Source organism: Nerophis ophidion, linkage group LG15 (assembly GCF_033978795.1).
Source record: "Nerophis ophidion isolate RoL-2023_Sa linkage group LG15, RoL_Noph_v1.0, whole genome shotgun sequence".
NCBI lineage: Eukaryota > Metazoa > Chordata > Actinopteri > Syngnathiformes > Syngnathidae > Nerophis > Nerophis ophidion.
The window spans coordinates 26714981-26741109 of record NC_084625.1 but is presented as its reverse complement, the minus strand read 5'-3'; the positions used below and the strand labels follow the sequence as shown (position 1 = coordinate 26741109).

The 26129-nt window shown below is 42.0% G+C and overlaps 1 protein-coding gene across 6 annotated transcripts in view; it reads right to left on the bottom strand.

Annotated features, from left to right (window-relative positions):
- The window catches only part of mllt10 (MLLT10 histone lysine methyltransferase DOT1L cofactor), an 85684-nt gene extending 61654 nt beyond the window's left edge, over window positions 1-24030 (bottom strand). For 5 of the 6 annotated variants that reach the window (XR_009809825.1, XM_061921945.1, XM_061921946.1 and 2 more), the window contains exons 1-3: window positions 23617-24030; window positions 12959-13038; window positions 1612-1666 (exon numbers count right to left, since the gene is read on the bottom strand). Coding sequence is in view for 5 of the 6 variants with exons in the window: in XM_061921945.1 (XP_061777929.1) it covers window positions 1612-1666; window positions 12959-13038; window positions 23617-23779 (298 nt within the window). In the remaining variant the exon portion in view is untranslated. The remainder of the gene's footprint in view (window positions 1-1611; window positions 1667-12958; window positions 13039-23616) is intronic. The other variant, XM_061921948.1, reaches the window with a different exon arrangement.
- Between the last annotated feature and the right edge of the window lie 2099 nt (window positions 24031-26129).

Here is a 26129-nt window from a genome sequence, read left to right as displayed (position 1 = left end):
TTATTTACATTTACTAATCGATTCTATAAACGTCCATTTTCGTATTACAATGCAACTAAAAATCAATTATTTCCCCACCTCTAATATTTATCCATCTAAATTTGGGAGTATACCCAAACAGACTTTGAATAACCTACAAATTCAGTCTCAGTATGGTTGCTGTTAATATCTTTACAAATAGCATAGCCGATGACTGAAGGAGGAAGGCTGCGATTGAATTTGAATGCTTAATACCATTGCAATTAAATTTGGCAGCTCTTTATTGTGCCACACAAAAGCTGCCTGTCAGAAAAGACAAACTCACAGCAAAATTGATGACAAATTGAGGAGGAGCAGGAAAGGTGAGCGGGGGGTCATATGGAGGTGGGAGTGTCCTGCCATGCAGGGGGTGTCTGTCTTTTCCCCCGCAAAGGAAACAAAAACAAGCTTAAACTTACAGTTGAACCCCTGACCTGCCTTTGACCCAGCGGGCAGGACAGGGGGAGCAGGGCAGAGAGCGGGACAAGGAAAAGGCAGCGGGTGTGAAATGGGGCATGTTGTTGTTTTGAAGTCCCTCCAAGAATCTGGAAGAGGCCTATAAAAGAGGACTATAAAAGTGGCACGGCTTTGCTCCTCCAGCTAACAATTCATCACAACAAAAAATGTGACGAGAGCAAGTCCAATGTGTTGGGATGGTGAACTTTTGTCAATGCATTTTGTGGTGTGGTTCAAATCCAAGCGACATTGAGAACCATGACCAGCTAAACCAAAGAATGCCAACTTCAAAACAGTATGGCCTTCATTGTTCAATGCAGATTTGTACATGAATATTCATTAATAACAGATTCGGCACAGACTTGAATGAAGTTGTCCTCTTGCAGCTTAATGTTTTATATTGTAAAGCTGCACAATTACAATGAACATGAATGTTAGTGTTACAACAAATATCACTGAGTATTGTCATGAACCTGATAGTCATGAACTGTTTTGTTATGCACTAGCACCATTTAGACGGCATTCTTGTTGAAAAATGGTGAACATGTTGCACGCAGTCCAACAAGCTGAGGAAGAGGAACTGATGGGACAAGATAATGAAAATGTCGCGGGGAAAGAGGGCGAGTGGAAAGGGACAAGAGAGAGATTGGGGTCATGGGAAGGGTAAAATTAAGGAGAAAGTAGTAAAACGGTGTGTGTTAGTGTTGTCATGATTCCTCCCTGCAGGCCTGGACACAATCCCACAGCTGTGCCTCTAACTGATTCAGCACACACACACGCGCACAGAATATTTACAGTCTCCACTAAATTGACCTCCCGGTGAACCCGGCAGGGAGACTTCTCACAGGCTACGCACTATACCCAACTGGCCCACCCCCTCATAAACATACAAACACACACACACACACACACACACACACACACACACACTCGTAAAAGATGGAGTGGAGAGGCAAGTACAGAGTAGGCAGCGCACACACACACACACACACACACACACACACACACAAACAAACACACACACACAGAGAAACACCAAACAGCAGCTTGCACAGCACACTCACACCCCTTTCACTTGCTGCCGATACGCAATTAACGACACAAGGGGGAGACGTGCGTTTGTGTGACGCGGCGTACCTCCATTATCCGTTCTCTTCAGGGCGCCATCTTTGTGGGGACACAGCTCACATCTCTGCGGGTAAATGAGAAAAAACACACACCTGGTCAGACATGACAAGCGCTGGACTGATTTTATCGTTTCAACATGAGGAATGAAAATGTGATGCTTCAGCACGGGTAACACAAAAGCATGTTGAGTTTAACATATGGTCCTGACCTGTAGGGACACAATGACTTTCACCAACTATGATTTATTTCTCTTTTCCCAACAATATTTTTCTGTTTCATGTCAAAGTTCACACCTCGTCGGCAAAAAAAAAAAAAAAGTGGGGATCAATGCTCTTACTCCACATTCCCATCAAAGAATAAAGAATAAATCATAAATCATTCTTAACTGCTTTCCATATATCTTAATGGTGTGTTGACTATTTTCGCTGCACACACACTCACGCACACAAACACACACACAAACCTGGTTGTGAGGCATCAAGTTATACAACAAACAATAAGGTCTTTAATTTTGTAATACGAGAAAGCAGTGTACGTGGCTCAAGTTTAAATACAATACAAATATGTGCAAGTGGAAAAAATACTGAGATACAATATAAACCTGGTCTATACCCATGTGCGTAGAATTGTCAAATTGCCCATTAAATAGTTCATTTTAAAGCTCCTATTAAAGGGGAACTGCAGATTTTTTGGGGAATTCATTCAAAATCCCTTTTTTTTTTAAATTTATTCTAACTTGTAAATGCACATAGCAATGTCAACTAACAATTGAGCTAATGGCAGTCATGACGACACTGCATCTATAAAACACACAAAAAAACATCTAAAAACCACCAACAATACTCCATTAAAATTTTGTGACCTGAATATCAACCAAGTATTAGGGATATTGTTATTATAAGCACTAACAGCAATGACCTACTTTTTGAGAAGCATTGATCACAGAGCGGTAACTAGTTTATGCTGCTTTATAGACGTCATGAGCTGGTGAAATGTTCTCTTGCCCCTGAGCTGGTGAAAGTTATTACTAGATTATAAATCATGCCTCTCACCTGGATAGGTGAAGGATGTGGCCATAAACCGAAAGAATGCCAAGAGTGTGCAAAAAAGTAATCACAGCAAAGGGTGGCTATTTTGAAAAAAATAGAATATAAGACATGTTTTTAGTTATTTCACCTTTATTGTTAAGTACATAACTCCACATGTGTTCATTCATAGTTTTGATATCTTCAGTGACAATCTACAATGTAAAAATAGTCATAAAAATAAAAAAAACACATTAAAGGAGGTGTGTCCTAATTTTTGGCCTGTACTGTATATCAATACATACTTTAACGACCAGCTTGTGTTAATGTTTTATCTTTGTGTGGTTTGGATTTGATAGTAGTTTTTCGCATGTTTGCAAACACACCATCTGTGCTTGAAAGTTGATTGGCGGAGAATGAGGAAGTGTTGTTTTGTGTCTGGTGACACGAGGTTTTACCGAGACGAAAGTGTTTGCACGGGAGGTATAACCGGTTGGAAATTTGCCATTTGTTATCATAAGATCAGTAGTGAAAGTTAAAAATTGCATCAGACATTGTGTGATATATTTTGGGGGATACATTATATTAATTTAATTTGTTTTCAAGTTAAAAAAAACAGAAACCCTCATTTTCAAGACGTGGCGGTAATGAAAATGACGTGGCTGCGGACCACATTCCATTATATTAAGGGGAAACCCTGCATGACTTGTACTCACTCAAAAAATCCTAATTAAAAGCAAACTACACTAGCTAATTTATAAATATTGTGTCTTTATTCAGGTCTCACATTACATCATCGATGACCAGGGCTAATGATTTTTTTGTTACTTTGGAGAAATGTTTTTCCCTCAAAATGTCTAATTGCACATTTTTTTAATGTTATGCATATCCATCCAACCATTTCGGGGTCGCAGGGGGTGCTGGAGCCTATCTCAGCTGTACATGGGCGGAAGGCCGTGTACACCCTGGACATATCCCATGTCATCACAGGGCCAACACAGATAGACAACATTCACACTCACTTTCACACACTAGGGCCAATTTAGTGTTGCCAATCAACCTCGACACAGAAAAATCCAGAGCCTGGGATTGACCTCAGGTATTCATGACAATATTTCATTTATTCGAGAAAAAAGTTAATTAGGGATCTGCCGATCGATCGACCATTGACCTGTATCGGCCAATTTTCATGAAAAAGTATGTGATTGCCACTGCAGATTATTGCATTTCAATGCCGATCACAAACACAGACTCCCTCTGGCAGACACTTTATTTATTTCTAGTACCCGGGTTGACAAGCTACCAGCTAATTGTGTATCTTCAAACACAGTAAGTAGCTGCTCCTCAAACTTAATATAAAATCACCTCCATTGTAGCAAATAAACTGCATTTCGTTGTATCTTAAGTATTATTTTCACTGGAAGACGAGGTTAAACATGTTAGACACAGAGCAAACCAGGAGCAGGCATACTTATAGCTAAAATAGACGCTAAGCTAGCTTTAAGCAACACCAAAAAAAAGAGCTTGGTAAAGTTTGGGAAGTGTAGATGGCACCACATTACAGGAGAAAGTAAACAGTTAACAAGTTCAGTTCATTTTTGAACATGCATACAATACAATACGATTACAATGTAATGCATCACATATTTCCAGTGGTATCGTTACAGCGTGTCTGAAAAGGAGTAGGAAAAAGCGAAACTTATTGAATCCTAACCCCTTTCATATCACAGCAGTCTTATCTCATTGCTTTGTTCTGTTTGTAACAGATCCGTGAATAAATAAATAATAAATAAATTTACCATAAGTCAGTATCTTATACTCCTCTCTGAGCTGCTACCTTACCGTGGTAGAGGAGTTTGCGTGTCCCAATGATCCTAGGAGCTATGTTGTCTGGGGGCTTTCATGCCCCCTGGTAGGGTCTCCCAAGACAAACAGGTCCTAGGTGAGTGATCAGACAAAGAGCAGCTCAAAGACTTCTATGGAATTACAACAAAATGAACCCAGATTTCCCTCGCCCGGACGTGGGTCACCGGGGCCCCGCTCTGGAGCCAGGCCCGGAGTTGGGGCACGATGGCGAGCGCCTGGTGGTCGGGCCTGTCCCCATGGGGCCCGGCCGGGCACAGCCCGAAGAGGCAACGTGGGTCATCCCTCCAATGGGCTCACCACTCATAGGAGGGGCCATAGAGGTCGGGTGCATTGTGAGCTGGGCGGCAGCCGAAGGCAGGGCACTTGGCGGTCCGATCCTCGGCTACAGAAGCTAGCTCTTGGGACGTGGAACGTCACCTCACTGGGGGGGAAGGAGCCTGAGCTAGTGCGCGAGGTAGAGAAGTTCCGGCTGGATATAGTCGGACTCACCTCGACGCACAGCAAGGGCTCTGGAACCAGTTCTCTCGAGAGGGACTGGACCCTCTTCCACTCTGGCGTTGCCGGCAGTGAGAGGCGACGGGCTGGGGTGGCAATTCTCGTTGCCCCCCGGCTCAAAGCCTGCACGTTTGAGTTCAACCCAGTGGACGAGAGGGTAGCTTCCCTTCGCCTTCGGGTGGGGGGACGGGTCCTGACTGTTGTTTGTGCTTACGCACCAAACAGCAGTTCAGAATACCCACCCTTTTTGGGTACACTCGAGGGAGTACTGGAAAGTGCTCCTCCGGGTGATTCCCTTGTCCTACTGGGAGACTTCAACGCTCATGTTGGCAACGACAGTGAAACCTGGAGAGGCGTGATTGGGAAGAATGGTCGCCCGGATCTAAACCCGAGTGGAGTTTTGTTATTGGACTTTTGTGCTCGTCACGGATTGTCCATAACAAACACCATGTTCAAACATAAGGGTGTCCATATGTGCACTTGGCACCAGGACACCCTAGGCCGCAGTTCCATGATCGACTTTGTAGTTGTGTCATCGGATTTGCGGCCTTATGTTTTGGACACTCGGGTGAAGAGAGGGGCGGAGCTTTCTACCGATCACCACCTGGTGGTGAGTTGGCTGCGATGGTGGGGGAGGATGCCGGACAGACCTGGCAGGCCCAAGCGCATTGTGAGGGTCTGCTGGGAACGTCTGGCAGAGTCTCCTGTCAGAGAGAGTTTCAATTCACACCTCCGGGAGAACTTTGAACATGTCACAAGGGAGGTGCGGGACATTGAGTCCGAGTGGACCATGTTCCGAACCTCTATTGTCGAGGCGGCTGATTGGAGCTGTGGCCGCAAGGTTGTTGGTGCCTGTCGTGGCGGTAATCCCAGAACCCGTTGGTGGACACCAGCAGTGAGGGATGCCGTCAAGCTGAAGAAGGAGTCCTATCGGGTTCTTTTGGCTCATAGGACTCCGGAGGCAGTGGACGGGTACCGACGGGCCAAGCGGTGTGCAGCTTTAGCGGTCGCGGAGGCAAAAACTCGGACATGGGAAGAGTTCGGGGAAGCCATGGAAAACGACTTCCGGTCGGCTTCGAAGCGATTCTGGACCACCATACGGCGCCTCAGGAAGGGGAAGCAGTGCACTAGCAACACCGTGTATGGTGCGGATGGTGTTCTGCTGACTTTGACTGCGGATGTTGTGGATCGGTGGAGGGAATACTTCGAAGACCTCCTCAATCCCACCAACACGTCTTTCTTTGAGGAAGCGGTGCCTGGGGAATCTGTAGTGGACTCTCCTATTTCTGGGGCTGAGGTCGCTGAGGTAGTTAAAAAGCTCCTCGGCGGCAAGGCCCCGGGGGTGGATGAGATCCACCCGGAGTTCCTTAAGGCTCTGGATGCTGTGGGGCTGTCTTGGTTGACAAGACTCTGCAGCATCGCGTGGACATCGGGGGCGTTACCTCTGGATTGGCAGACCGGGGTGGTGGTCCCTCTCTTTAAGAAGGGGGACCGGAGGGTGTGTTCCAACTATCGTGGGATCACACTCCTCAGCCTTCCCGGTAAGGTTTATTCAGGTGTACTTGAGAGGAGGCTTCGCCGGATAGTCGAACCTCGGATTCAGGAGGAACAGTGTGGTTTTCGTCCTGGTCGTGGAACTGTGGACCAGCTCTATACTCTCGGCAGGGTTCTTGAGGGTGCATGGGAGTTTGCCCAACCAGTCTACATGTGCTTTGTGGACTTGGAGAAGGCATTCGACCGTGTCCCTCGGGAAGTCCTGTGGGGAGTGCTCAGAGAGTATGGGGTATCGGACTGTCTTATTGTGGCAGTCCGCTCCCTGTATGATCAGTGTCAGAGCTTGGTCCGCATTGCTGGCAGCAAGTCGGACACGTTTCCAGTGAGGGTCTGACCCCGCCAAGGCTGTCCTTTGTCACCCATTCTGTTCATAACTTTTATGGACAGAATTTCTAGGCGCAGCCAAGGCGTTGAGGGGTTCCGGTTTGGTGGCCACGGGATTAGGTCTCTGCTTTTTGCAGATGATGTGGTCCTGATGGCTTCATCTGGCCGGGATCTTCAGCTCTCACTGGATCGGTTCGCAGCCGAGTGTGAAGCGACCGGAATGAGATCAGCACCTCCAAGTCCGAGTCCATGGTTCTCGCCCGGAAAAGGGTGGAGTGCCATCTCCGGGTTGGGGAGGAGACCAAGTACCTAGGAGTCTTGTTCACGAGTGGGGGAAGAGTGGATCGTGAGATCGACAGGCGGATCGGTGCGGCGTCTTCAGTAATGCGGACGTTGTATCGATCCGTTGTGGTGAAGAAGGAGCTGAGCCGGAAGGCAAAGCTCTCAATTTACCGGTCGATCTATGTTCCCATCCTCACCTATGGTCAGGAGCTTTGGGTCATGACCGAAAGGATAAGATCACGGGTACAAGCGGCCGAAATGAGTTTCCTCCGCCGGGTGGCGGGGCTCTCCCTTAGAGATAGGGTGAGAAGCTCTGCCATCCGGGAGGAGCTCAACGTAAAGCCGCTGCTCCTCCACATCGAGAGGAGCCAGATGAGGTGGTTCGGGCATCTGGTCAGGATGCCACCCCAACGCCTCCCTAGGGATGTGTTTAGGGCACGTCCAGCTGGTAGGAGGCCACGGGGAAGACCCAGGACACGTTGGGAAGACTATGTCTCCCGGCTGGCCTGGGAACGCCTCGGGATCCCCCGGGAAGAGCTAGACGAAGTGGCTGGAGATAGGGAAGTCTGGGCTTCCCTGCTTAGGCTGCTGCCCCCGCGACCCGACCTCGGATAAGCGGAAGATGATGGATGGATGGATGGATGGATGGACAGTATCTTATACATAAATAATCATTGTCTCTGCTTTTATTTTATTTTTTAGATACAATATATTTCTGATAATTGTTCATTTTTGTACTTTCTGAACACTTGTAGTTTAAACAGTCCCTTAAACTGAATTATATTAACCCTTTGCTTGATTTTTTAGCTTAATTAATTCCATAATTTATTCCACTTACTAATACTGTATGCTAAAGATCTAAGTGTTATACAGGCAATGAAATGTTTTAAATTAGATTTTCCTGAGGTTATATTTCTCCTCTTTTGTTGTGAAGAATTGTGCATTCTTGGGTAGCAGGTTATATAGTTTCCTTCGTACATTATTTTAGCTGTTTGGAAATGCACTAAGTCGTTGAATTTCGATATTTTTAAATTCAAATATTAAAGTGTTTGTATGTTTTCTATATCCAACACTATGTATCATTCTAATTGATCTTTTTTGTAACACCGTTAGTGAATGAAGCGCACGTTTGTACAAACCCCGTTTCCATATGAGTTGGGAAATTGGGTTGGATGTAAATATAAACGGAATACAATGATTGGCAAATCATTTTCAACCCATATTAAATGATAAATAGGTTGTACTTGTATAGCGCTTTTCTACCTTCAAAGTACTCAAAGCGCTTTGACACAACTTCCACATTTACCCATTCACACACATTCAAACACTGATGTACGGAGCTGCCATGCATGGCGCTAACCAGCAACCCATCAGGAGCAAGGGTGAAGTGTCTTGCTCAGGACACAACAAACGTGACGAGGTTGGTACTAGGTGGGGATTGAACCAGGGACCCTCGGGTTGCGCACGGCCACTCTCCCACTGCGCCACTACAAAGACAAGATATTTAATGTTCAAACTCATACATATGAGGTTCTCTCCAAGGTTCTCATAGTCATCATTGTCACTAGCGTCCCACTGGGTGAGAGTTTTCCTTGCCCTTATGTAGGTTCTTCCGAGGATGTCGTAGTCGTAGTGATTTGTACAGTCCTTTGAGACATTTGTGATTTAGGGCTATATAAATAAACATTGATTGATTGATTGATTGATTGATTGATTTTACACTTTGCAGTCCATCTTAGCTGAGCTCGGGCCCAGCAAAGCCGGCGGCGTTTCTGGGTGTCGTTGATAAATGGCTTTTGCTTTGCATAATAGTTTTAACTTGCACTAACAGATGTAGCGACAAACTGTAGTTCCCGACAGTGGTTTTCTGAAGTGTTCCTGAGCCCATGTGGTGATATCCTTTACACACAGATGTCGCTTTTTGATGCAGTACCGCCTGAGGGAACGAAGATCCGTTATATCATCTCTTAAGTGCAGTGATTTCTCAAGATTCTCTGAGCCTTTTGATGATTTTACGGACAGTAGATGGTGAAATTCCTAACTTCCTTGCAATAGCCCGTTGAGAAATGTTGTTCTTAAACTGTTTGACAATTTGGTCACGCATTTGTTCACAAAGTGGTGACTGTTTCCCAATCCTTGTTTGTGAATGACTGAGCATTTCACAGAAGCTGTATTTATACCCAATCATGGCACCCACTTGTTCCCAATAAGCCTGCACACCTGAGAGATGTTCCAAATAAGTGTTTGATGAGCATTCCTCAACTTTATCAGTATTTATTGCCACCTTTCCCAACTTCTTTCTCACGTATTGCTGGCATCAAATTCTAAAGTTAATGATTATTTGCAAAAAAAAAAGCGTTTATCAGTTTGAACATCAAATATGTTGTTTTTGTAGCATATTCAACTGAATATGGGTTGAAAATGATTTGCAAATCATTGTATTCCATTTATATTTACATCTAACACAATTTCCCAACTCATATGGAAATGGGGTTTGTAGTTGTTTCCCCATATTTTTTGTACAACAACTCAGATATGGTAACACTATTGAGCAGTAAAGAATATGGAGCAGTGTTTCCCACAGGTCAGGCATCTATTTGTGGTGGTGTGGTCTGGCAAGTAGTTTTACTTGTCCTGCCTAGGTTTTTTTCTGCCTGTGTAGTGCTCATGGCTTATATCTTACTAAAATCCTTCCCGTTGACTATTTACAACACTACACAGTATTTATTAATATTATTATTATTATTATTATCTATAATTACATTTAAATGGCATTGCATACATGTAAAATTAAATGTTATTTCACATTATTTGACCAGTAGCGGTTACACCCATCTGAACAGGTGAGCCACCTGTTTAAAGCCCGATCACAGTTGAAATCTTGAAACAGACATGTGATTTGACCACAATGAAAAAGACATAGGCCCCCAGTCAGGTCCAGGTGCCCTGGTAGGGGGACAAGGAGGGCAACACCCCCCAAAGCTCCTGGTTTTTCACCAATTTAACATGCTAAAATTAACAAAGACAGCACTATTTGAAGAAAATATTTTTGTATTTAAAGACATGAAAACATCATTAATGGAACATACATACCCCAATTATCCTAATGAATCACTGTATATCAGGGGTGGGCATTACGTCGATCGCGATCGACTGGTCGATCTCGGAGGGTGTGTCAGTCGATCTCAAGCCAGGCATTAAAAAATATACATAAAAATGAGCAATCATCAATCATATCAAGACTTCACTTTCGTCAGTTGTTTGACATTCTCGGCACCCGATGATCTTGTGAGATGACGCTGGCTGCTGCGAGCTCATATTTAAGAAAAAAATCACTAACAGGGCGGACGCAGAGAAACACATTTTATTTCTAGAGACTCCGTACCTACTGTCAAAACTCTAAAGACCGACTGCACAGTTCCTCTCTTCACCATAAAAGACCTGTTTCATCCTGCCTGTGCTAACAAAATAAGAGTCTCAGAAAGCTAGCGTGCACAAGCTAGCAAGCTACGGAGTTTGATACCAATGTATTTCTCCCCCGCCCTCAGCGACCACTTTCTCACTTGCTTGCCCACCCGCACACTCACTGACGTCACTCACCTGCTGCCAGACATTAAAGGGCACACACATATGCTACTCTCATAAAGTGTTTAAAAACGAGTATGCAAGTTGGACAAATGAGATGCCAAATCCAACCACTTTCATGTGGTATTGGACAGAAAGGAGGACTTTTTTTTTCCTCCATTTGAAAATGCGGACGTTATCAGCACCACTGTCTAATTCCAATCAATGCAAGTCATCAGAATCAAATACACCAACTTATATTCTTGTCTTCATGAAAGAAAGGAATCTATGTGTGTTAAACATGCTTGTATTATCATTAAACACCATTAACTTGTTAACAAAAATGTCTCTTTCATAAATAAATAAATATAAATTATAAATAGGAATGAGGTAGATCTCCTCGACTTGGTCAATTGAAAAGTAGCTCACCTGCAGAAAAAGTGTGAGCGCCCCTGCTGTATATGGTTCAGTCCCAACAGTATTTGTCACTAATATTTACATTTTGTGTTCCTTTCACATCCACAGGTGTCACATTGATCAGTGTTATTATCTACAGTTTTTTTACAGTATTACCATATTACTTCAGTTCACTTCCTTTAAAAAGACAGAAATGTAGAAGTCAATATTGCCTCAAATATTTTAATGTGGCAGGGAAGTTAACATCAACGCGCATAAAGACGGAAACGGAAGTGAAATTTTCAAAGTAAACGGTTTCAAAAGCAAGAGTCTTCACTAAAGACGAAACAATAAAAATTATGATAATAGACCGTAAAATTATTGTAAAACCGTGATTGATAACACAGAACAATTCCCATTATATATCAATAAAAGTTGTCTAAGTCTAAACTGAAGGACCGGAGAAGCTCGCCAGCACTAGCTAGCTTAAATGCTAACACTAAAACAATACATTAACCTCTTTCTTCGATGAATAACGACATACCCGAATATGAGCGAGTATAACCACATAACTGTGTCAGCAATTAAGACATTAAACTGCGCACATTAAAGCCACATGACGCAGTAGGCCTGTGAGCTCAAGACTGATCGATCGATCGATACTGTAGCAACGGCAACCGGAAGTTGATTAACATGACGTCACCAAAACCGGACAGGATGCTCCCAGCAAACGTGTCTTTCATTGTAAAAAATAAGAACAATAACTTTAACAAAAAAAAAAAATACAGATTTGCATATACAAACACTCAAATAAAAATTATTTTTATTTGAGTGAAAGCGTCCTTTCTCTCGAGAACCGACATCGTTTACATTTTACTTTTCCCCCCCCCAAGATTAAAAAAGACGGAATTCCGACTTGAGACGGAAAAATCACATGCCTGTTGAAATGAAGGGCCTTTAATGGCTAAAACATTAACCTGGGCAACATTTTAACAGCTGGTTGTCTAAGATTTTATTATTTTCATTGCAATCACATGCTGCAGTGGACAGTGCACAATTTAGCTTTCAGTATTAATGCAGTATCTGAAGCACCGTCTGCACGTGTGTTTATTGACAACAGGGTTATAACCTGGACACGTTAGCTCGTTGGTATGGTAACAGGTGACTGTTACTGCGTGCGTCTGCCCCGGTCCCGAAAATAAAAATCAAGAAAATCCGAGTCTGTGCTGCACACTGCACAGGTTCAGACCACTTTTGAACTTGTTTGCCAAGACGTCTTATCCTCGTATTTTGATCCGGTCGGTCCGTTATTCCTTTACTTCGTCGTCGTCGTCTTCTTCTGACCCACCAGGTGAATTAAGTGCAATTGGCGGAGTTACAATGCATAGTAAGCTACCGCCACCTACTGCACCGGAGTTGTAACTACAAGCTCCATTCACAGAAAGAGTCCCATTGCTTTTATGAGCGGTCGAGCGAGTCAAAAGCTGAAAAATGTATTTGTGGCGGCCGTAATTCTTTCGTGGCGGGCCGCCACAAATAAATGAATGTGTGGGAAACCCTGTGGAGTGACTTTTGATCCACAACATATTTTGCTTTAGTCATTATTGACGTGTTTCTTGCTACTTTATATTGTATATTTTATAACTTTATATTGCATATTTTATATGAGGTTTTCAGTTCATTTTATCATCTATTATTATACCCAAAATGTGTTCTCTTTTACCCTTTCAATGTCTTATCTCTCTATTTGTATTTGTGTTTAAATTTCTCTTCTACTGTTGCAGAATAGCATTCATTTAGTTATGCTGAGGCAGGTAGATTAATAAGAGTACATAGAATGTGAGACTCACCACACGGGCCGCTCGTTCCTGGGATTCACACTTTCTGCAGAACCACGGGCCAGTGGGCACCTGCACAATACCATAGCAGGCTGCAGAGAGAGGAGAACAAAGTAAATTCACCAAGTTGAACAACAATATTGGGACAAAAAAATTTATCCAATACCTAATCCTATACCAAAACTAAAATTTGGCAATGGCAAAGTTTAATAATAGGAAGACAAGAGTGGGCAAATTATCCCTGAGAAGCCATTGGAAAAGCACATTTTGTTTATAATTGTTTATTCCAATTTCTGGGAAATTAACTAATTAATCCAATTATCATATTATTCCACAATCCAACATGAGCGTTGTATCCTCATTTCACTCCTTGCTTCAAAGTTGTAGTGCAGACAGACAACTCCGTAAATAGCCAACCTCTACACATTTTAGATTATCTCTGATCTGAGCAGAGCCCATAATCCAAATCAGCTATAATCCAGATTTCTGAGAACCAACGCGCCTAAAGGTCCCAGAGTTTAAAGGAAGAACAGTGGTGACACCAAACACGCATTTTAAGTAGAGAAAAAGTCATTCTTTACTAGGGGTGTCCTGGTCCGATATTAATATTGGCTCAATATTGAAAAAAATAACAAATAAGAATCTCTGATACAAGCAGTCCTGCGGGTGTAAACGTGCAAAACTGTAGAGCTAGGTAATATCAAAGGCTACGTTCACAATGCAGGATCACGTGTCTAATTCTGATTATTTCGTCAAGTCCGATCTCTTTATGAGGTGGTTCACATTACAAAAAAATGTTTTTCTAATGTGAATGCAATCTGACCTGTATGCGGACGTGACATCATGACGTTGCACGCACTGCAGTGTTTAAATAAGGAAACATGGCTTCAGCGCTAGTCGGTCTCAGTATTGTTGCATTTGTGGCAATTTAAAGGATTTTGTGCAATCAAAGTCAACATTATGTGAACCAAATTACTGCACGTAAAAGATTTGGAAGGAGGAGGACAAGTATTTGGGCTCTGGCTGTTTTACGGTGTATTTTGTTTCAATGCCTCCTTGAAGAGAGCGTGTCTGTGGGCAAGCATTAGGAAACAAGAGTGCTAAAACTTTCCTATGAGTTCCTAAAACATTCTATTTTCACCAGTTTTCTGCTCCATTGTAAACTATTTATTTTGGCGAATAATTATGACGCTTATCGCTTTTTGATGACATTCTGGTCAGATAAATGCAACCTGAAAGGCGAGAGAGTTCACATTAAGGATGCATGGCATATGTATATGATTTATTTCCACATACAAAAGAGGCCTGGGCAGATATGAAAAATTCTAAATTGCACTTTTCGCACTGACAAGAAAAAATATGAGAAAGGTTGCATATGGGCGGAAAAATTGATATTGACCTGCATTGTGAATGAGGCCTAAATGTCCTCAATAAGCAATGTATTTTAGTGACATAATATGCAAAAGGAAATCTTAGTAGGCTGTAGGGTACTACGAGCTAACAGCTACACAACAGCTGAACACATGAGTAATTAGTGTCTTTAATTGACCAGTATTGCAGTCCAAAACATCATATTTATCGATATAACCAAGTATAAAATATTTATAGTTGCATATTATTTACAGATACAAAGTCTACAAAGCGGTTTTTACCGGTCGATCTATGTCCCCATCCTCACCTATGGTCATGAGCTTTGGGTCATGACCGAAAGGATAAGATCACGGGTACAAGCGGCCGAAATGAGTTTCCTCCGCCGGGTGGCGGGGCTCTCCCTTAGAAATAGGGTGAGAACCTCTGCCATCCGGGAGGAACTCAAAGTAAAGCCGCTGCTCCTTCACATCGAGAGGAGCCAGATGAGGTGGTTCGGGCATCTGGTCAGGATGCCACCCGAACGCCTCCCTAGGGAGGTGTTTAGGGCACGTCCAGCTGGTAGGAGGCCACGGGGAAGACCCAGGACACGTTGGGAAGACTATGTCTCCCGGCTGGCCTGGGAACGCCTCGGGATCCCCCGGGAAGAGCTAGACGAAGTGGCTGGAGATAGGGAAGTCTGGGCTTCCCTGCTTAGGCTGCTGCCCCCGCAACCCGACCTCGGATAAGCGGAAGATGATGGATGGATGGATGGAAGTCTACAAAGCGGAAGAAGAAAGTGTATTAGAAAATCTCGGTTAACCAACGTGTCTGTATCATTAAAATTACTGTGTCATGTGCTTAACTACCACTAGGCCTACTCAGTGGCCTAGTGGTTAGAGTGTCCGCCCTGAGATCGGTAGGTTGTGAGTTCCAACCCCGGCCGAGTCATACCAAAGACTTTAAAAATGAGACCATGAATTGATTAACGTGGACCCCGACTTAAACAAGTTGAAAAACTTAAAACAAGTTGAAAAACCTATTCGGGTGTTACCATTTAGTGGTCAATTGTAGGGAATATGTACTGAACTGTGCAATCTACTAATAAAAGTATCAAACCCATTGCCTCCCTGCTTGGCACTCAGCATCAAGGAATTGGGTGTTAAATCACCAAAAATTATTCCCAGGCGCGGCACCACTGCCCACTACTCCCCTCACCTCCCGGGGGGGGATCAAGGGGATAGGTCAAATGCAGAGGACACATTTCACCACACCTATTGTTAGTGTGACAATCATTGGTACTTTAACTTTAACTTAAAGAACTATTGTGACTAGGGCCGGGCGAAATATCGATATATGTCGATATATACGATATATCGCGGCTTTGTCTCTGTGCGATATAGAAAATTACTATATAGTAATATTCGAGTATACATTCTCACGCAGGACTTTTAGCTGCGGGCGTACATACACTTCAGACTCTCCTTGCTGTTTTCTGTCTCTCATTCTCAGACAAGCAGGCGCACATTCTTACATACGTCAAATACACGCCCTCGCAAAGCAGAGAGGTAGCGGCGTGGCTAACGTTAGCTGCTAGCGTAGCCGTACAAGAGAAAGATGGTGCGGATCTGGTAACAAATGAAGGAAGACTTAATTCTCAATAAAAACAGCAGGGTTTCCATCGTCTGTCGGTGGTTCGGCTTCAAGTGGGAATATGTCGAACAGACAACCGTAATTTGTCAAGCGTGTGTGTGTGTGTGTGGGGGGGGGGGGGGGGGGGGGGGGGTTGCTATAAATAGTAGCATTACTGCTAATATGTAGCATCATTTGTAAAGTCACTCGCTAGAGAATGAAGAGAATTTAATAACCTTAGTAACATACCACGTAGTGAAGGACGAATACTATTTGATTTCCTATTATGCAGCATATTTTTATTTGACACTTAAAATGTCTCTGACAATCTTGCAATTTATGTTTGGAAATGACTTGAATTTTTGTGCCATTGCTTAATAACTTTAATAAATACACTTTTGGTCAATTGACTTAGTTGTGATTTTCCTCTCTGCATGAAAGTTTAAAAGTAGCATATATTAATGCAGTATGAAGAAGAATGTTTTAATGTAGACACATAGAATCATCATACTGCTGTGATTATATGCATCAAGTGTTCATTCAAGGCCAAGGCAAAATATCGTAATATATATCGTATATCGCGATATAGCCTAAAAAATATCGCGATATTAAAAAAAGGCAATATCGCCCAGCCCTAATTGTGACAACTAAGTAGTCAATTTCAAACTCATAAATCTTGCATAGGGTTGGATTTCATACCAACCATTTTTCTCTAAGTAGTTTGACTTAATCAAACTTGTTTTAGAATTTCACATTACACAATAATAAAAGTATGTACTATGGTTCGTGCAGGTACGGTATCGGATTAATATCGGTATCGGCCAATAATCAAGTCTCCAATATGATTATCGAATCGGGAGTGAAAGAGTTGAATCATGGCACCCTACTTTTTACTGTGTGGGATTATTAAAAACTATTAGGACAAGCATTGCAATGCATCCTGCAGCTTTAGTTGGATTTAAATAAACAGAAAACACATCCAGTGTTGCAGTGCAGTCATGTGACAACAGTCCCAGCATGGTGTGAGAAGGCAAGTGCATGGCTGAGCAGTCCAGTTGAAGTTTTTCTTGTTTTTACGTGATATATTTCTCCGTTATGTCACACCGGCCTCCCCTCTGGCGAAAGAACTAGCAGCACCTTGTGCTATGGTGCGCATCATGAAAAATAAACCCCCAAACTGTCAGAGCAAAATGTTGTGCTGACTGCATTAGTCTATTATGTGCAATTTCCTGGTTTCGGCATAGCTAACAATGTTTACATTCATACTCATTATAAGCTGGCGCTTGGCAGCGGGCATTTTAATTGCTGCCATGAACTGTATAAATGTTTGTGCTCGCACGGTGATTCAAAGTTGTTTGCTTAAAAATGGTCCTCCATTAAAGTCGGTTGGCCCCTTGCTGGGCTGTGCCACCAAAACGCGTTCCAGTGCAACATTACTGCCGCTGATAGTTTCAATGCAATTGCCACAAGAAAACGCATTGCTGTGGCAACGCCCTTAGCTCGTCACCATTTACTGACATCGTCACAACGCTGATACTACCTTGTATCAGGTTAATTAGCACGGCATTCTGTTACACCTCATGGTTGCTGTGCAGTTTACGAAAAGCAAGATAGATGCACACAAGAAGATATTTAATATCATCTTAGTGATAGAATGCTTATTAATGATGAGTCAGAAAAAAGGGCAGTTCGGAAACCCTAATAGTCTTACGGATGTAGTGATATAAAGATTTCATATCACGGTTATTGTGACCACGGTGATAATTCTTATCACGGTGACTTTATCACCGTTATCTTATCAGTCTATCCTAGCCCGGTCGCTGCTAGCATGCTAGCAAAAGAGGAGATGTCTGGTGCTAGCAGCGATTGGGCTACGATAGAGGGACCATACGTCCTCTTTTCACCAGACATGTCTCCTTTTGCGGGGCTGTCCGGGTGGAGATTCTTAAATGCCTCAAATCAGAATCAGAATCAGACATACTTTATTAATCCCCAAGGGGAAATTAAAATTTTCAGCAAATGTCCGGCATTTTGAGTTATGGTTGCGTGTATTAACAATGTAAGTTCAGGGTTCAGAAGGGGTTAAAAACAAAACAAATTGTGCACGCAGCAGCAGCATTCGTGAGGGAGGGGCAGAGACAGAGAGAGTGAGAGAGTTATGATAAACGTGCATGCGTCTCCAGGCTCTGCTTTTTATACATTGATTTATCAGATTTAATTTTTTATTATCTATAGCAGGGGTGTCAAAAGTGTGCCCCGGAGGCCATTTGCGGCCCACAGCTAATGTTTTAAAGGCCCACGGCACATTATAAAAATACTATTAAAATAAACAAAAACATAAAAGTGGAATAAGAAGCTTACAGGTGAATGTAATTTAGAAAAAGTTGCAATGTTGACTAATAAAACAATTTTGTATTTTCTTTAAAACTGCCATTGCTCAAAACATAAAATTTTATCAAAATCAAGGTTTTTATAAATGATTTACCTATCCAAAGCTCTGATTACTTCATATCAAATATTCCACTTTGCAAAATATTTTTTGTGGAAGATTGTGCACATTTTGTGGGTTTGCCATGAAAAATATGTTTTCTTTGACAAAAAGGGCAAAATACACAAACAAAAAACAACAAAAACACTTGACGGATAGATCAGAAGTTGATGAAGACTCTAGACATTTAAGGGTTAAATTAATAACGCATATATGCACTGGCACGCAATCCATCCATCCATTTCTACCGCCTATTCCCTTTGGGGTTGTGGGAGGTTGCTGGAGCCGATCTCAGCTGCAATCAGGCGGAAGGCGGCGTACACCTGGACAAGTCGCCACCTCATCATAGGGCCAACACAGATAGACAACATTCACACTCACATTCACACACTAGGGCCCATTTAGTGTTGCCAATCAACCTATCCCCAGGTGCATGTTTTTGGAGGTGGAAGGAAGCCGGAGTACCCGGAGGGAACCCACGCAGTCACGGGGAGAACATGCAAACTCCACACAGAAAGATCCCGAGCCCGGGATTGAACTCAGGACTACTCAGGACCTTAATATTGTGAGACAGATTAACTAACCCCTGAGTCACCATGCTGCCCATATGCTTATAACTGAATAAATTTACATATGCATAAAAATGTGTTTTCTTTTGTATTTTTGGTCAATAAATTTAGTAACATTTACAACATCCAAGGGTTGGGCGATATATCGATATACATGATATATCGCTGGTTTGTCTCTGTGCTATATAGAAAATGACTATATCGTAAAATTTGAGTAGACGTTCTCATGCAGTTGCGTTTAGCTGCGAGCATTACACTTGAGACTCTTCCCACTCCTTGTGTCTCCTCACAGAGTGTAAGCGCACCTTCTTACATACGTCACATACGTGTACGCCCTCGCGGAGCAGAGAAGTAGCAGCATGGGTAACGTTAGCTGTGATGCTAGTGAAGCCGTGCGAGTGGTAATACGAGAGAAAGAAGGTGCAAATCTGGTAACAAATGAAGGAAGAATTCATTCCCAAGAAAAACAGCACGGGGTCCGTTGCCTGGCGAAGGTTCGGTTTTAAGCGGGAATATGTCGAATAGACAACTTTATTTGTCAAGTGTGGGGCACAAGCGTTGCTACCAAAAGTAGAATTACTACTAATATGTAGCATCATTTGAAAAGTCACCTGCAAAAAACTGTTTAATAAATACAGTTTTTGTCAATTGACTTAGTTCTGATTTTCCTCTCTGCATGAAAGTTTAAAATTAGTATATATTAATGCAGTATGATCCAGAATGTTTTAATGTAGACAAATAGAATCATCATACTGCTGTGATTATATGCATCAAGTGTCAATTCAAGGCGAAGGCAAAATATGGAGATATATATCGTGTATCGCGATATGGCCTAAAAACATTGAGATATTAAAAAAAGGCCATATCGCCCAGCCCTATAACAACCTTTTTCCAATCAAAATCAGACATACTTTATTAATCCCTGAGGGGAAATTAAAAAACACAATATAAATAAATGATAAATGGGTTGTACTTGTATAGCGCTTTTCTACATTCAAGGTACTCAAAGCCAACGTTCCCTCTAAGGTACGCACCTGTGCAATTGCACACTGCTCACGCGTCCTCTGCGCACGGCAAATCTAGACCGCGCATAAAATCGAATAAAAAGATAAGCGCATAACAGTGTACACATCTGCCGTCGCTCACATGTGCGCCACTGAATGCTCAAGGAGTTTTGCCGTTTGCTCACACATATGAAAAATTGGAGGGAAAATTGCTCAAAGCGCTTTGACACTACTTCCACATTTACCCATTCACACACACATTCACACACTGATGGATGGAGCTGCCATGCAAGGCGCTAACCAGCACCCATCAGGAGCGAGGGTGAAGGGACGAGGTTGGTACTCGGTGGGGCTTGAACCAGGGACCCTCGGGTTGCGCACGGGCACTCTGCCACTGCGCCACGCCGTCAAAAGAATGTGAGATATAACAGGATAATGCATACATTCATCATTTGTTTTCAAAACGAATACAAAAAAGTGGTACCCAAAACATTTACTGTGAGACCCCATTTTTATGACTTGATGGGGTCCCTGGGAGCCCAATTTGAAAATTTGTAGCGCCAACACTGCATGTGACTGAAACTTTCCAACAACAAAATGCACTTCTTTTGCCAATAATAGTTCAATCGTTCATTATGTCACATGTTAAATAGTTGCACTGTTTGGGGTGGTTTGACAGCAGTATTGTTGTTGTAAGCACAATACCAATGGGCGCATTTTGCAAAATGCGCAACTGCATTTTGCAAATTGAATGTCAAATCAAATCAAATAAAATGTTTATTGGATTCATCACTATACAGTAGGGGTGTGGGGAAAAATCGATTTGAATACGAATCGAATCGTTTAGGTTGTGCGATTCAGAATCGATTCTCATTTTTTAAAAATCGATTATTTTTTTCTTTTTTTTTTTAAATCAATCCAAAAAACCACTACACAGCAATACCATAACAATGCAATCCAATTCCAAAACCAAACCTGACCCAGCAACACTAAGAACTGCAATAAACAGAGCAATTGAGAGGAGACACAAACACTACACAGAACAAACCAAAAGAAGTGAAACAAAAATGAATATTATCAACAATAGTATCAATATTAGTTATAATTTCAGCATAGCAGTGATTAAAAATCCTCATTGACATTAACATTAGACATTTATAAAAAAATAAAAAAAAGTGTCACAGTGGCTTACACTTGCATCGCATCTCATAAGCTTGACTGTGTCCAATATTTTCACAAAGATGAAATAAGTCATATTTTTGGTTCGTTTAATAGTTACAACAAATTTACATTATTGCAGTTGATAAAACATTGTCCTTTACAATTATATAAGCTTTTTTTTTCAAATCTACTACTCTGCTAGCATGTCAGCAGACTGGGGTAAATCCTGCTGAAATCCTATGTATTGAATGAATACAGAATCGTTTTTAATCGGAAAAAAAATCGTTTTTGAATCGAAAATCAAATCGAATCGAAAAAAATCTATATATTATCGAATCGTGACCCCAAGAATCGATATTGAATCAAATCGTGGGACACCCAAAGATTCACAGCCCTACTATACAGTGTAAATCCACAACACAACTACTGACTAAACTACTACAACAACTTGGATTACTATTTATAAAATATAATAATGTAGGGTTACCTGAAACTTGAAATAGGCCACCCGGCGCGAATCCACACTTGGTAGTAGTTTAGTCAGTAGTTTAGTCGTGGATGTACACTGTATAGTGATGAAACATTTGATTTGACATTAAATTTTGCGCATTTTGCAAATTGCGCCCATTGGTATTGTGCTTACAACATTGTTAAAAGGTCCCTTCCTAGCAGGCAATCGCCACTGAAGAGTGACATTTTGACATGTGGCCCCCAGCCTCCCACATGGCACGTTGCAGCATTTGTAAACACCAGTAATCATCTAGCAACCATTGGTCATCCCAGGGTGTTTTAAAGGCCTATTGAAATGAGATTTTCTTATTCAAACGGGGATAGCAGGTCCATTCAATGTGTCATACTTGATCATTTTGCGATATTGCCATATTTTTGCTGAAAGGACTTAGTAGAGAACATCCACGATAAAGTTCACAACTGGAGAATAGCCGTGCCTCTACCGGAAGTCGCAGATGATGACGTCACTTGTTGAGGGCTCCTCACATTGTTTATAATGGGAGCCTCCAACAAAAAGTGCTATTCGGACCGAGAAAACGACAATTTCCCCATTAATTTGAGCGAGGATGAAAGATTTGTGTTTGAGGATATTGATAGCGACGGACTATAAAAAATAAAATAAAAAAAACGCGATTGCAATCGCGTTGCATTGAGACGGATTCATATGTTTTTAGAGACATTTACTAGGATAATTCTGGGAAATCCCTTATCTTTCTATTGAGTTGCTAGTGTTTTAGTGAGTTTAACAGTACCTGATAGTCGGAAGTGTACGTCCACGGCCGGGTGTTGACGCGCAATGTCTCGGGGAAGTCGACGGCAGCTGTACGGGAGGCGCAAGCTCAGCTGATGTCCGGTAAGAAGCAACTTTTTAACCACAATTTTCTCACCGAAACCTGCTGGTTGACAAGTGGTCGGGATCCATGTCCGCTGTGATCCATGGGAAAGTTTCAACTCCGTGAATTTTAAACAAGGAATCACTGTGTGTTTGTGTGGCTAAAGGCTAAAGCTTCCCAACTCCATCTTGCTACTTTGACTTTTCCAATATTAATTGAACAAATTGCAAAACATTCTGCAACACAGATCTCCAAAATACTGTGTAATTATGCCGTTAAAGCAGACGACATTTAGCTGTGTGCGTGCGTAGCGCTCATACTTCCTAAAAACTGGTGACGTCTTGCGTACACGTCATCACTACACGACGTTTTCAAGACGAAACTCCCGGGAAATTTAACATTGCAATTTAATAAACTAAAAAGGCCGTATTGGCATGTGTTGCAGTGTTATTATTTCATCATTGATGTATAAACTATCAGACAGCGTGGTGGGTAGTAGTGGGTTTCAGTAGGCCTTTAATGGAGTATGAAGAAGAATATTTTAATGTAGACACATAGAATCATCATACTGCTGTGATTATATGCATCAAGTGTTCATTTAAGGCCAAGGCAAAATATCGTAATACATACCGTATATCACGATGTGGCCTAAAAATATCGCGACATTAAAAAAAGGCAACATCTCCCAGCTTTAGAAGAGTGGCATTTTGACATGTGGCCCACAGCCTCCCACATGGCACGTTGCAGCATTTGTAAACACCAGTAATCATCTAACGACCGGTGTTTTAAAGCAGCCGGAGAACTTAATTAAGGTTATGTAGCTTTTTACTCAGCACATTGTTGTTGTTTGGATTTTGCAGCGAATGCTCATTTCGTTGCCTCCACTAACAGTCCACGTCGTGTCAGCGCCTAATTCCCATCGTGTCACTGCTTCATGCAAATACTAAAAATGTGTCACGAACATATGTTAAAAGAAGTTGACATGCCATTAAAATACAACACAGGGAAAGAAGTCGGGTTGTGTGAGCCTCGAGCAAAGCATGGCCTTGAGCTAGCCGCTCCATAACCTTGCTGCAGGCTAGCTGGCTAAGCTAACTGCTAGCCTAGCAAGGACCTAGCAGCGTACCTTGGTGAACGGCGACGTTACAGCCGTGTCCGTCGCAGTAAACCAGGGGATTCTCTGCCCAGCCTCTCTCGTCCGAGCAAACACAACAGCCTCCAATCATCTCCTTCATGTTACTCGTCGACAACTTGTCGGCCGTCAACAAACAACGCTCTCCGGAGACCATCTACGAAGAAATAGTACATGCGGAGGAATACGTGAAGACGAGTCCAATCCTCCGCTTAACGCGACCCTCGGTCCTCTGCTAGGTCGCCATGAGTCCAATTGGTTCGGAAAGCCATATTTTAGACGTCCCTCCGAGATGCAAGTTGTTGTTGTTGTTTTTTTTTACACCAAAACATCCACTTCACTACGCAATGTTGAGGTAATGGACGTAGGCGGAGGGGCGGGGGGATCCGAGGAGAACCGGAAGTGCGTCATGACGTAAGGCGCATTGCTGTGCGTACCGCGTGACCGGAAGTAAACGACAATCATGTGCATGTGGTTTTAGACTATATTAGATTGGATATTACTTTATTTATTCCGTCAGGAGAGTTCCTTTAGAAAAATTTAAATTTTCAGCACAATCCCATTGAAGATCAGACAAACATTACAGCAGGGGTCTCAGACACGCAGCCCGCGAGACGTTATTTGGCGGCCCCCACCTTAATATGAAAGTTAAATGTTAGTGCGGCCCGCAAGTTTCATATGAATGGTGCTTGACAGCATTGTGTGCGGAGCTGAAGGATCAAGGTGTGGTATGTGGCTCTCGAGGGCCGAAAATTGACATCACTTGCATGTTTTGCCCCCCTTCAACGATTTTTGTTTTTTTGGTCCAAAATGGCTCTTTCAACATTCTGGGTTGCCTACCCCTGCATTAGTGGAAAAGCGGCAAATGAGTGAAAGCGACAGAAACGTTGCCATGGAGACAAGGGTTTTCTTACGTGCCTGGCTGCAGTTGTACCGCGACACCTGTCCGTCCGTAATAACAATCCCAGATAACCTGGACCTATTCAAACCGTTATTTTTTTTTAATTATTATTATTATTTATTTGCATTGCCTCGCATTACTTAATGCTCTTTTTTTTTTTCATTTATATTTTGGTTTTATTTTGTGTTGAAAATAAAAATAAAGACATTTAAAAATATTTTTTTTAAGTATTTTTTCTTGCGGCCCCTGCCTCCCCCAGACTCTGCATCCAGTGGCCACCAAGTAAATTGAGTTTGAGATCGCTGCATTACAGGGAGACATAACAGAATGGCTGACTGGTCTGCCGGCTTCCAGCGCCCCTTACATAGAAGGTGAGATACAGGTAAACAAGTGGGGGGGGAATGGGAGAAAAAAATAGAAGATTAAAATAAAATTTTAAAATCGGTCTAAGCCTGGGCCCTGGAGAGGGGTATCAGACTGAGGCCAAGGGAAAAAAACAACTCATAGCCATAGTACACATCCCTCTTACATGTGTGTAAGAGGGACACATCAAACATCAAAGACATTAAAGACATTAAAGTAACAGAGCTGATGCAACCAGCCACTTCAACAAACAGATATATGAATAAAAAGTAAAAGAAACATATACACTGTGGTGGTCTCTGCAGTGTTCCACGCCATTTTCGACCGGTTTTAGTGTTCAGTTCAGTTCAGTTCAGTTTATTTGGAACATGCATGCAATCCACATACATCACATATTTTCAGTTGTTTCATTTCAGCACGTCCGAAAGGAGTAGGAAGAAGCTGACCTTATTTAATCCTACCCCTTTTCATACCATAGCAATTTAATCTTATTTCCTTGTTCTCTGTAACTGTTTAACGTGACAGTGAACAAATAATAAACAAATAATATATCATAGTAAGTAAACAAATATTAAATACATGAATATTTGTCTCAATTAAATTAAATAAACATTGCAAGTAACTCTTTCAAACGCAATTCCTTTAATATTTCATTAGTGTTTTTCACCATGGTAATTGGAAAGTCAATTATTTGTGTGTTGACGTTTTTGTTATTGTCCCTTGTGCTTAGTGTACTAAGTTGCTAATTACGTGATGAAAAAAAAACATAATAATATTAGATCATATACACAAAGAAATACGAAAATTTATAGAACACATAAATTAGAATACCTTTTGAAAGATTGATTGAAACTTTTATTAGTAGATTGCACAGTTCAGTACATATTCCGTAAAATTTACCACTAAATGGTAACATCCGAATAAGTTTTCCAACTTGTTTAAGTCGGGGTCCACGTTAATCAATTCATGGTATAGTTCCTTTATTTCAGCAACAAAATTCCAAAAGCGAAATATTGTTCAAATTCTGATTATGATGCACTGATTAAAATATTCCAAGATAGTATTTCATAATGTTGAAGACTATAGTTTGCAAATAATTCAGTACAAAGTACTGACCAGCAAAGTTCAAATATATCTAAATATATATGTATGTGAATGTGAGTGTGATTGTTGTCAGTCAATCTGTGTTGGCCCTGCGATGAGGTGGCGCCTTCCGCCCGATTGTAGCTGACCCCGAAGGGTA